The 13,523-nt window shown below is 42.0% G+C and overlaps 1 protein-coding gene across 2 annotated transcripts; it reads right to left on the reverse strand.

Annotated features, from left to right (window-relative positions):
* Positions 1-217: 217 nt before the first annotated feature.
* Positions 218-12,407, reverse strand: dthd1 (death domain containing 1). Of its 2 annotated transcripts, XR_003463722.1 has the most exons (12): positions 12,149-12,407; positions 11,568-12,014; positions 10,697-11,168; positions 9,650-9,980; positions 8,804-8,983; positions 8,017-8,264; positions 6,992-7,147; positions 3,563-3,855; positions 2,328-2,569; positions 2,188-2,245; positions 928-1,459; positions 218-426 (listed from the first exon to the last, which is right to left on the reverse strand). XR_003463722.1 is itself a non-coding variant. In XM_027287695.1 (11 exons), the coding sequence occupies exons 2-11, from the start codon at positions 12,004-12,006 to the stop codon at positions 1,116-1,118; spliced, it is 2,763 nt and encodes a 920-aa protein (XP_027143496.1). In that variant the 5' UTR covers positions 12,007-12,014; positions 12,149-12,407; the 3' UTR covers positions 218-1,115. The 2 variants fall into 2 exon arrangements, 1 of the variants encoding a protein (XP_027143496.1); XM_027287695.1 differs by having other exon boundaries at positions 218-1,459.
* Between the last annotated feature and the right edge of the window lie 1,116 nt (positions 12,408-13,523).

Here is a 13,523-nt window from a genome sequence, read left to right on the forward strand (position 1 = left end):
AGTTTGTGTCAGGAGTTGGGTAGCATGTTGGGTTAGGTTCTTATGTTGTAAAGTGCAAAGTGGCTTAACCAAGCAATTGAGGCAACATGATCCGACATGATTTGACAGTCCATGGGAGAAGGGAGAAGTCCATGTGATGGTGAAGATCATGTAAGATGTTTGAAAACTCGAAGATGCTTGAAGCCCAGAAACACTTTGCACAAATACACGTCAACATTTTTCACTTTAATGGTAAAGATATAAAAAATAATAGACACAAATCACATGTATATGCTGAGAAACAAGCCTTCGTTATCCAATCAGACGCTGTCAAGTCTCGAAGAGGACTCTGTGTCAGCGAGCTGAAGAGAGGTCGCAGCTCAGTGTCAGCGTTTGTTTACACAGAGAGAAGAGATGGCTGACTGGTGGAGTAAATCACCTACCTGTCTGTGGAGCCAAACGACAAAATAAAGTCAGAATGTGAAGCCGATGTCAGAGATTAATGCCTAACCCAACACTTCAGACTTTAAATGTCAAAATAACCTGAGAAAGCTCAATACAGCGAGTGTTTGGGGAGAGTTTAGGTATCTACACTTCATACAAAGACAACTATGGACCTAACTTTGTTTTTTTATTTCTTTCCGCCTGTCTCTAGAGTCAGATTGTTGACATTTATTACGTTAGACGACATAATATGAGGTAAGGTGTTGAAACTAACTAAACGTTGTAACATCTGACCTTGATTGTCTAAACTCAGTGTCTTACGTGGTGATCTACAGCTCTTCTTGCTTCACGTATGTTGCAAGAAATGCTTAGAAATTCCCAGCCTTGGGTTGGGGATCCCTTTCCCTTCTCACCAAGGGGTCACAACACAAATATAAGAGGTCATGAGACAATTAACTGGACCGAACAGCAGTTTAAACATTTGCTTTACAAAATTAGATTCACCTTTTCAGATAGTTGTCATCTTTTCTTCATCGGACCTCTAAAAATGGCTCATTTGTTGACTCAGTCGACACTCATAGACATATTCGACTCTGGAAGAGAGCACGGCATCTCACAGTCCAATGCTGACCCCTTGTGGATCAAACAAAACACTACCACTAACTAATTTGGCACACACACACAAAGTAGCATTAAAAATCAGTGTGGTTTCTACTTTTTAAGCTTCCTTGTCTTATTGAGCCCTGCCTGGTGGTTGCAGCCTGCCGCAGCAGCAGCTCTCTGGCCAGGTCCGGCCTGCCACTCTTGGCTAAGCAGTGAGCCAGCTGAGAGGCCTTGGGTTGGTTTGTGATAGTGGGCAGCCCTCTTCTCCACATGGCGAGGACATGGAAGGCCTGTGTGGACAGGCTGTCCCCGGCCCGGAGCTTCACCAGCTGAGCGGCGCTACGACGGAGACGCAGAGAGAGGATCAGAAGGGCCACCTCCTCCTCTGAAAGCTCCCCAGACAGCCAGAGAAGAAGAGAGTCTGACAGGGAATCTGAAGGGAGGGCATGAGATAAAGAGTTAAAGAGTTTTTCACCAGTTTTCAGTGCAGGATTTTGTGGGCGGTCCTTAAAGGGCGGCTCGATGACACGCTGAGGCCACCCTGAGCAGAGAGATAGAGATGAATTCATCTCGCTCAGAGTGTTTCAAAGTTAGTCATGTCATTTTCTGAACTCATCTGACACGTTTCAGTCAAACTTTTTACACCATGTACCACCTCCATGTATCACTATTTCAGCAGCCAACTCTGTTCAACTACAGGCAGTTTACGCAAGAGACATGTTTATTCCTATTAAGGAGATTATTTATTGTTTACTCTTGAATCCTGAAAAATATTTTCATACATTTTTGTATGTAAAAATACTCAAATGTGCAAAGTAACCAGTAGAAACAGCTGCTAGATAAATGTAGTCAAGTAAATAGAAGGGCAGGAAGTGAAATATTCTCAAGGGAAAAGTCGTGAAAATGCACCTAACCTTAAAACTGAACCTAAATATGATGCACTGAGTGACTTAACAAGCAAAAATATAATCTTGCTGTATATTCATTATTGCTCTAAATGGAAATATTGAGTTATCTCAGTGTCCTTACAATGTAAAAGTGATGAGTAGCAATGAAGACTTCACACTAAAGATGTCACTACAGTGGATTTTGCATGGCCCTAAAAGCATTTTCATTGAAATTCTAGTGAATGAAAGATGGATAAAAAGATGTGTCACCCACCTGTCTCCTCACAGAACTTCACCCTCGCTATGATGGGCCTATTGATGGTTCTCACTTTCTGAAATGAAACAGAATAAAATGTTAGAGTAGTCTTTTATTGTGAAGGTCGACGTTCTAATTCCTCGTGAATGCCTCTTCACCTTGGGTAAAGTCAGAGACAGCTTACAGACGGGATCTCCCAGGGGCTTCGTGTCCATCGAGACTCGTTTGTCACCTCGCCACTCCAGCTGACCTCTGGTCACCTTATAAAACATGGCTGTGCCTTTGTAGTGAGGGGAGCTGTAGTTCCCAAATGGATCCACTTCTGTTAGCTGCACCAAGAGGTGATTCTTCTGCTGACTGTGGAAGGTGATCCGATCTCGTGGGACATTGTTTTGAGTTCCTGTATGTGAAACATAACACACTGTAGCTTGGAGGACGGTATCAGCACAAACAAACCAAGAGATTGTATACATTCTGCTTGTGCAAACATTAATAACTCATTCAACTTATTATATGATCTGTTGCATTAAGGTACGCGTCAACAAGCAGCAGGGAGACAAACCTGTTTTGTTTAATTACATCTGTCACCGCTGTACTTTCTTTGTGCCTCTATGAAGCCCAGAGTGCAGGTTCGTATAAGATTTGCATGGATGACAGCAGGTTGCTAGAATACCAAACCCCCAACTTTGCATATCATATTTTATCTTATTCCGGCTTTTTGAATAAGCAAATGTAACCAAACTTCTCAAGTTGGGGGTGTGTAGCCCGATTGTCAACTTTCATGGCTGTGAAATCCAGTTCCTCAAACATCCACTTGAAGCTGGCTGCAGAACGAGTCAGTCAACATAAGCCCCCATGTTAAAATGTCAAACATGCATACTCACATGCTAAACCAAGATGATGAACATGGCAAACACACTGTACCCGCCAAAGAAAAGCATCTGACCACTGAAATGATGTTAGCATCTACAGAACCATCCTAATTTAATCTGATCTTGCATATAGACATGAATGTCTACAAGTTCTTTTGTGTGCCAATCCATGTTGAGATATTAAAAACTGCTCGTGGTGCTTGAAGGAGAAGTCAGGGGATCACCAAATTGCATGACTACGTGTCTTGACCAAAGTTGTGGCGAGAAAGTGAGACACATCGATCCCTAGAACTGAGCTAACATGGTCAAAAAGTGGAAAAAGAAGTCGGAAAAAGGTTCAATTTATTGCATGTATGTGAAAAGAAAGTGACAAGGAAGTAAATATATCGGTCAAGGGACCCTCAGAACAAATTACAGATCATGTAAGGTCATCAGACTAACTGAAACCAGGAGAAAGATCCTAACGTTTGCATCTGGAGGGCCACTCATTTGTACTCTATTTATCTTTTTTGTCAGCTTACCTGTGGAGGTGATGTTGCCGCTGAACCGGAGGAGAAGCTGGTCTCCTTCACACATGGAGATCTCCGTCGAGGTCTCTTCTGGGAGGCCGGCGTAGCCCCGGGTTCTCAGTTTGGACAGCTCCCAGCTGAGATCCCTGCTGGGCAGAGCAGCCACCAAGACGACGTGAGGCTCGTCCTGTCTACGCTGGAGGACGACGGTGACAGCGTGGCAGCAGACCGACTCCTCCAGCTCCTCCGCCAGGGAGGTGAGACGGCAAGGCTGCAGTGGAGAGAGGAGACGCACCACCAGCAGCCTGAGAGGAGAGACGGGAGGAAAGTTAAGAAGTGGAGCTCGGCAGAGAGATTAGATTGTTGCCGGCCTGAATACAGATTTAATATACTTAAAGACAGAATAAAGAATTCATATTACCTACTGTACATATATTATCTCCTGGGGAAGCTGCTTTAGATAAGAAAGACGAAGAGAATTACAGAGAAATAATAAGAATCCACCCAATACAACTTATTTTTAGACTAAAAACTAGAGATTACTTAACATTTTTACCTTGTACTAAAAATGTTAAAGCCTGGAATTCAAAGCATTTAGGCTCCCCCTTCATCCATACTGCCTTTCTGTAAATCCCTTGTGTAAAGTTAAGCCTGCCCTGAGTCTGGTTAGTCGTAGTGTTCCACATTTCTTATCACGCACTGAACATGTCTACATGAGAGGATGTACTCTTAACATCAAACTCCCCGGAGAAAAGTAGTTACATGAGTGGTGAGTACTTTGTGATGTTTGTGACTGTTTGTCTACTCTGATATTTTACCTTATTTCTATTAAACATATTGTAGAATCTTACAGAAATACATATCACTGTGATTGTAGTAATATATATGATATTAATTTTTCGAATTTTATGGTAAAAGGATATTAATACTGTTGATTTCTTGTCATTTCACTGTATAAAAACCTTTTTTCATCAAGAGAAACGCTGTGTTGCCACATAATTTACATGAAAGTACCATATAAACACAATATAAAATAAAGATTTTTGAAATATTAGTTTTACCGTACAATTAGCAGTTTCTAATATAAAATATTACTTAATACTGCATAAACTCCCTGTATAAACACTGTTTAAATGAAGGTTTTGCCATAAAATATGACACTGTGGCAAAGTAAAGAAGATGCTGTGATAAAAAAATCTGTAGAAAGAAATGTATCATTTTGTAGTTGCTTTTCTGTTTTTTAATAAATATGTGACCTCTGATGAAAACGAGCTTTAATCTAACTCTAATACAGTAAATCAAATGGTAAGATTTATGATTAATATTGTACAAGATCCAATGCAAATAAAACAAATTAAAAAATGCTTAAAAAAAACACATTCCAATATCTTAAATACAAAAAACATAACATGTATTGTTAAGTTATATGATCTTGCATAAGCATGTTTCCTACTCCAGCATCTCCAGAGTTGTTCCCTCACACATCAAACTCCGTCATGTTGAAGTTTCCACCGGAGCTAACTGTCCACAAGTAAGAAACCACGATTTTAAACTCTTGCCCTCAAAACATGTAAATCCAAAACCTCTAACTTTATGTTTCTCGTGGTGAACAGGGGCAACGTTTTCTCCCTGCTCTACGTTGTGGGAGGACTCCTGATGACGGTCACTGCTGGTGGTCAGTGTGTGGATGCGGCTGTGAGGACGGCCCAGAATCCCACTAACCTGCTGCGTCTCTCGAACACCCTCATCGGGCTCATGGGCCTCCGGTACCAGATACATGCAGTGAGAAAACCTCTGTTCAACCGCGTAGTAGCACTCAAAATTGGTCTTGAGATTGGTCTTGACATTGAAGGCACACATTTTAAAATCTCGGACAAAGAGGACTGAGGATTTTAACTATGGCGATATCACTTAATTGCCTGTGCATTAACTGATTTATTATAAATTACATTAAAATGAACCTCACATTATATTCTAATGTTGTTTTCTGTATGTTGCAGGCTAACTCTGTGGTAAAACGAAAACTAAAAAGGCTACATTTCACTGACAGGTGCTGAAAGGAGTTCAAGTTACTCTTAAAAATATATTTTTTTGGGGGGCATATTCCAGTCCTGTCTTCATCAAATACTGTTTACTGTCCTCTGTGTGTGTTCCAGTTTCAAGAGCCTCCTCGATATGACAACAAAAACACTTCAAGGACCTCATGAGTTCAAGGTTTTATGCTGGTTCCCCGCGTCCCCCCAGGAGCAAACAAACCTGGAGTCGACCTCCACTAACTGCATCTCGACGGGAAGGTACATAATCGAATGAACTGTTTCAGTTTCACTTCAATTCGTCAGCGATTGTCTGAGAGTATTTTCTGTTCTGTGGTCAGATGCAGGATTTATTACATCCTCATTTGTGGTGCAAGCAGCCAGCCCGTCCTCACGCTGTGCATAGGAGACAACAATCCTTCAAATCAACTCCGGTGGTTGATCAACTTTAGCAGCAACGCACAAGCTCAAGGAGATGTGGTAAGTTTATGACAGTTTGGCAACGCGACTACCTGTCGGACACTGTTAAGACTCTTCTTTTTTCAGGTTTTTCTTTTACTGGGTGGACAAACTGGAGAAATCAGCACCGGATCGGACATCAATAATACAACAAATGAGCCCACGAGTCTGACCCTGGGTTTGTCTGTGCTGTCCGTGGTCTTCCTTTGGATGTTTCTGCCTTACTTTGCAGTTTGTGCTGTGATCTGTTTAGGCTGGAGGGTAAAGCAGCATCTCCACTGAGTGCTGCAGTCACACAAATCATCACAAATAAATATTTTAAAAAGGCTTTTATCACAGCCAGCGGTTACAGGTGAGAGAAAATAAAATATCTGTGCTTCAACCCAGAATCATTTCTAAAAATATGGACCCTTTTTTTGTGTATATCCCATCCAGGCTTTCATATCTAATTTTCACCCGAGCTCCATTTTGCAGCCTCCGACCAGTCCAGAGCACTGCAGCAAGGCTGCTAACAAGATCAGAAAACCATATTACCTTTTCTCTTGCCTCCCTGCAAGCTTTGAATTGAATCTACCATTCTGATATTTGTCTACAAAGTACTATGTAGGCTTGGCCCTAAATATGTACTGTATATCTGAGCTGCTGTTGCCGTAAAACTGTAGGAGAAACCTGACGTGTTCCAGCCAAGATCGAGGACATAATTGAATATCATCAGCACCACAATCAACTCAGTCTATTTATATTTCAAGGAAGCAGCTCAAACATACTTTTCTTCATTAGTTTTTTCTTTATTAGTAATGTACGATGTGTATTTATCTTTCTTGAATTCTATTTGGTTCCATTTCCTGTAAATGCCTTTGGATCAACCGCTTGAATAAAGTTCTCGATCATCATAGCCATTTAAATTTGCATTATTAATCATTTGAAAAGAAGACGACGTGTTGCAAACCTGTCAAAGTTCTCTGTCAGCTCAAACGACACCAGTCTGTTTAGCTGGTTCCTGACTGTGACTTTATCCAGGACGCTCCACTGCTTGTCTCTTGAACCCAGAACAATCAGCAGCTCGTTGGACATCTCCTTAGACTTCACAGAGACACCCAGAATCCTGACAGACACATTAAAAACAAAACATGCCTTCCTTTATAACACGACTAGTGGCACAGCGGTGCTTTGATTTATTTAGACCTGATGAAAAGTCAGCAGATCACCAAAGTTTTTACAATTCATACCGAATTTTTGAGAGTCCTTGTCTGGCAACAATTATGTCGTGCGAATCTACGGAAGCCAAAAATGGCTGTGCTTGCGTTTATGTTTTTTTTAATGCTGTTATTACGAGTTAATTATTTAGTTATCTCAATTGAAAAAATAGCTTTGTTAATCTGGGATTATGAGATAATCATCCTGTTATCATGAGAAAACAAAATGTTGTTTCTGTATTTTACTTACTTACACAACTGTAGCAACTGATTTAAGCTGAAAATGTCAGATTACACATCAGACTGTGCTTCCATAAAGGTTTAACTGGCAGAAACTGGATTTCACCTTTATGTTAGAGATATTCAGATAAGTCCTTGTCATTTCAGTTGAAGTCTAGCCCGGCTGCAACTTCACAGGTGAGTCCACTTCAGTGACAAAAGTTTTTTTTTCTCAAGAAATCGTGACAAATATTTGTTTTCTTGAGATACTGGGATGGATTAATCCATTACCACAAGAAAAACAGCTTTGTTACCTCGACATTATGAAACAATTATCTTGTGATCTTACGATTATGACACTAAAAAAATAAATACAAGCACGGCAACTCTCGACTTCCGTAGAATCCATGCCATAGTTGATATTCCTGTTTGGATATTGTTAGCATGCTCCACATAAACTTGTAGCTGTCTTCTATATATCAGGCCACTCATTTTCTGATACCTGGATCCTCAGTTAAATAGAAATTCATACACATATTAGAGGCCACACTTAACTCACCTCCTTCTGTGGGAAGAAGCTTGATCCCACGGTGGAGAGACACTAACAGGCCGAGTTTGATGATCTTGTTCCTCCCTCCTCTTCTTTTCAGGGTTCGGAGGGCAGGGGAGGGTGAGGGTGAGGGGTCTCCTCAGGGGCTGAGAGGTTGGATGGGTGAGGTAGAGCAGTGGGCTTGTCGACACCACCAAGCGATAGGAATCACCTCTGGACTTGACGGCAGCCAGAACAGCAGCGTCTATGGGCTGGATCTGAAGGCATACGAGGGAACAGCTGTTCTGCAACATTTCGGCAGAGATGCTCGTGCGATGTGAAAACATTTCTTTCCCACACTTTTGTTTTGCCAGCAGCGTGCTGGTTTATCAAAGAGGGACATGCAGAGTGGGAGCTGTTGGTTTTTGACGTAAGATCAAGCGACAAACTGCTGTGGTGAAGTTAGTTCACAGATGATTGGACTCAGAAGCCAATTCGAATATCGGCCACAGCTGTTCATTTTTCCTGCAGTGAACATCTGTGACAACTCAAGTCTGTGAATTTTAAACAGTCTGTCTGTTTCTGCTTCTCTCACCTGCTTTTCATGTCCTTCTCTCGCTTACCATGTCTCGGTTTTGATCTAATTTCTGGAACAATTTCAGTGTTTTGATTATGAAAGGCTTGATTTCAGAGATACCAAACAGCCTTCGCAACAGAACAAATCAGTTGAGTAAACCTGTGGTTGCTGTTACAACACGCTTGTGTTAAAAGTAAAGTGGGAGACAGGCGGATAGTGATCAAATAATCGTCTCCATACCGTGGTTTGTGCCATTACTGGAGCAGTGAAGGATCCCGGGAGGTAGTTCAGACAGATTCGTGGGTCCATGGTGAGCTTGAGTGACAAACCCTTTGTTGGAACTGTGTAATTTTCTCTTTTTAGACAGGAAACAACTGCAAACAGGCCCAGGGAGTACACCCTCACCTCTGCGAATGAGCCCTGATAGAGCAAAACATAAATGAAATCGTCTGTTTTGGCCAAAGTATTTGAATCATTTGTAAATCCACAAATAAAACAGTTGTAAAATACAACTGACTTTGTATTTTGCAAGCATAATATTAACTTTCTGGCTTGTAGCTGAGCCGAAGAGCTCTATGAGCCGACCTGTTGTCAAGTCATATCCAAAGGTCGAGGCAGACAACGTCAACTCTTTTAAGACTCGGCTCACAACTTTCCTTTTTGATAGAGCTTATAGTTAGGGCTGGCTTAGGTCATCCCTTAGTTATGCTGCTATAGGACTAGACTGGACTTCCCATGATGCACTGAGCTCTTCTCTCTTTAACTCAACCGGTCGTGGCGGATGACCGTCCACCAATGAGCTTGGAGGTTTCTGCATCGCCACCGTCACCAAGTGCATGCTCATGGTGGATTTGTTGGGTCCTTGTAGATGATATTATAATAGTAAGAGTACAGTCTAGATCTTCTCTGTATGGAAAGTGTCATGAGATAATGATTTGGTGCTACATAAATAAAATGTAATTGTATTGGATTAATGCCTACGAGGTGCAGGACGACAAATGTATAACTTCGTCCATTTTTGCACAAAATGTAAATCTCCTCGTACAAATACCTTGATGAGGAAGCTTGATGACAAATGACCCTTACCCTCTGCCCTCCATACGTGCCCTCTGTTGTTACAGGAGTGATGTAGCTTGCCCTCCTCTCCCCGTCCACTATCTTCACAGCGACATCCCTGTAGTTGCCTCGGTAACGTGTGCAGAAAGGCACCACCACGGTCACCGGGAAGTGAACGTTAACTCCGTCCTGAACTTTGACCCTGATCACTCTGCTGACCAGCTCCTCCGAGCCGGTCACCATCAGGCAGCTCAGGGCGTCGGCCACCTCGCAATGCAGGACTTCAGCTACGCCCATAGGTGCTCTGATAAAACACGCGTCTGGTACATCTGAAGGGCTGTCGTCCTGCTGACCAGTGAGCCTAGGAATAATGTGTACACAGATACAAAGCTCATGATTGAAACATTCTGCTTCAAATGATATTTTTGCTCCATGGATCATTGACAACGCTTGCTCTTAGTATCAAGAATATTGTTTGTCATCTAGAAGCTACATCTCATAGCAAAAAAGCACAAACATTTCAAGTATTTCCGAGATGCTTGAGCGCGCACATTTCCATATCAGCTTCTCCCAGACTCGGGCCTCTTCTTCTGATCTGAATTTTTCCTGATTTGTTTGGCTTTCGGGACAAATATGAGCATTGACCTGAGAGCAAACTGCAGGAAATAGCCGGCTGCAGGGGAAGTCAGGCGGTCACAAATGCGCTCACCTTGTGATAAACCGTAGCCGAGAGTTTGCTTCTGTATCAGCGAGCACGAGAAACGAGAAGGAAACGAATCTCGTCTCAGACTCACAAGCCGCATCTTTTACTGCCTTTAAAACCCCATTATGTTAAATAGCATTTATGCTGTCGGCACAGGTGGTAGCAAAATTCACCACTTTACTGTCCAAATAAACAAGTGGAATGATATTTTAATGTTCTATCTCATGCTGTGCAGCCAAACGAAGTTCAAAGCGACTAAACGGTATTTTAAATTGTAGTACAGTTCATAAAGTTTCCAAAGATGTTAAATATATGGGAGACAAAAGGAGAAAACTCGTAACAGGGACAAAAAGGTGATGATTTCATCAACTTACCCGACTGTAATCCATTCTTTGTTTGTCTCCTCTTTGTTCTTGTCATTTTCATTCGTCTCCTCCAGGAAATCTGTCCGACTCTCTGGAGAAACACGGCCCTCATTATCACTCCCTTGACCGTTCACCACTAATTCTTTCCAGTCAGAACCGTTGACTCTGGAGTCTGATGTTTGCTCATTGTCTGTTGATGCCATCATTTGATTTTGATCGTCTCCATCTTCAATGTTCTGTTGAAGCCCAGATTCAAATTCGAGGGGATCGTTGGAGTTTAGGCGATCAGCTTGAGGTTCTCTGGTCTCCTGAAGTGCTGCCTCCACGGTTGAGACCTCCTCTGCACACGATTTGAGGATTTCTTCGTCCAGCTTAGTTGTGATTGTGTTCAGTTTGTCTACAACGTTCTGTATTTGCTCCCCAACACTCCTCCAAATATCACTGAAGGAGTCTGAACAAGGTCTGATTTCACATTCTGTATCTGAAACACAAAAGACAAATAGCAGTGTTGGTGAATTTTATACAGTAATTAATCATGTCCCTAACTCTTTTCAGTAATTGTATTTACTGGCTCTCTCAGCTTGTACAAACATGGTTTAATCCTCCTTCACAGTGCTTCAACAGCACTTAAACTTCTCACATTTGACTTCCCATTGACACTTGAGCTACTTTTTAACCTTTCCGTTCACTCTGCAACTTTAACTGACACTTCAACTTCCTCTCCTGCCTCCAATTTTAACTGCTTCCACTTTGCACTGTATGTCACTTCAAAGCCTCAAAGTATTAAGATGTTTTAACTGTTTCCAATGTTTCAACTTCAGAATTTCGGCTGTGCTGAGCCTTTGATAGTTCTTTAAACCTTCTCATAAAGGCTTCTCACCTGCTGTAGATGGACGTTGCTGGTCGCTGCCCCCTGGTGGAGACTTGTCAAACATGTGGGCACATTCTCTGAGAACTTCTCTCCATGCTGTCACTCTGTCTGAATGAAAAACACTCAGCTCCCTCAGCACTCCCAGAACTTTCTGCTCGCACTCTTTCTCCTCCCGCTCTCCATCAGCATTTCTTCCCGTCTCTTCATCCTCCTTCCCATCTTCCGCTGTACCGAGCGTCCCTTCTTCACTCCGTCTCCGAGTTTCCTCTCCTGGTTCTTCTCCTGCGCATCTCCTTCCACCCACCGTCCCACCATCTCTGCAGTGTCTGACAGCTTCAAGCCCTCGAATAGTTTCAGTCAACATGTTGAGGAGACCGTCTTCCCTCCTCCTGTCATGAAGAGACTCAGCTTCATCCATCTGCTTATTCGGGTGCATGTTTTCATCCATGCTGGGCTGAAAAATACAACAAACAGAAGTCAGAAGTTTCTAATTTTTTCAGTCCATCTTGCATATGACAAAATAATTACACACCTCTAACACAATTATATCCACTAATATCCACTAAAAATACATTGCGTTCCCTTGTGTACCTCTTATATTTGAAGCTGAAGCCTCCTTGTTCACTGTGTCCTTGGCATTGACTATTGCTGTGTACAGCTTTCCTAGTTTAGGAGCCAATGCTGTATTTATATGGCTGCCAGCAGTAAAACATGTTGCCAAGACGACCCCTGGAGGCGTGGCAAGGAGGGACAAAAGAGGAGCCACGGTGCAGAAGACTCAAAGGAAGACAGAGCGCTGTCCTGCAGACATCTCATCCCTCTCCTCTATTCTTCTGTCGCTCATTTTACTGCTTGTATATCCAGACGGTAAACAGGCGTCGAGCGCTTAAACTTCACGCGCGAGTGAATCACTCAAAAGAACATGTGGCAGTTGTTCAGTGATGCATTGGGGACGAACAAATGTCTGCACTGTCACTTTGTTGGCTTCCTGTGTGGTTTCTTGTTTTAGATTCAAGTCATTTGTGGAGGAAGAAGTACTCAGATCCTTCACTAATACTAGTCCAGGGGTGTCATTGTAGTTCATGTACAGCCCAATTTGATCTCAAGTGGGGCAGTCCAGTTTTAATTGTGACATTGTAGTCACATGTATGTTGTAACTTAGCTGATGATTGACAATATTTTGCACAATGTTCAGTATATTTTGTTAAACGTTACATTTTATTGATGCAAATTACAGAAAAAGCTTGTTCACGGAAGTTACTAATGCAGTTTCCACTCTTTGCAGAGTTATTCAGTGGGCTGGGTTGACTCTGCTGGTTTGCTGGTTGCTGGGTCTCATATGTTTGACAGTCCTGAAAAAAAAGTCACTTTAGTCAAGCACTTTATTATTAATAAAAGTAATGTGCTGAATAAAGCTTGTAAATGCTATGATTTGTCAAAGTACAGACAATTTTATGTAGCCTACTTCATACACTACTGGACTGGTTAATAGTAAAGCAATGCATTGTATTTTATAGGGTCATCATACAGTTTTCTGTGGAAAATCTTACACAGAAAATACAATATTTCAATGCAACGCTTCTTAAATGTGGTGGAGTACAAGAATCTCATGTATGTGGTTAGGTAGGGTGTGTACAGATGTAGGTCAACAGGACATGGGTTTACAAAGTGGCTGGGCTGGCAAAAGCTCTTGTTGTTTAAGTGATTAAGTGATAATAAACAAAGTCAGGTCATTTACTAGAACACACGTGAATCCACAGCTGTTGACATTTGTTTGAAGGAAAAAAAAAAGTGTTGCTCTATCATGCATGCAGATCTTCCTGACAGCAGACATTTTGACTTGTCGTTGACTTCTCCGAGGGATCTGATCTACTCATACGCCAGGACCCTGAAACTGAAGCAGCTGAATATTTTATTTAATTACTTCCACGTGTTTTTCTTACTGTGACAACTTTAAAATGTCTT

Source organism: Larimichthys crocea, chromosome XIV (assembly GCF_000972845.2).
Source record: "Larimichthys crocea isolate SSNF chromosome XIV, L_crocea_2.0, whole genome shotgun sequence".
Lineage (NCBI taxonomy): Eukaryota > Metazoa > Chordata > Actinopteri > Sciaenidae > Larimichthys > Larimichthys crocea.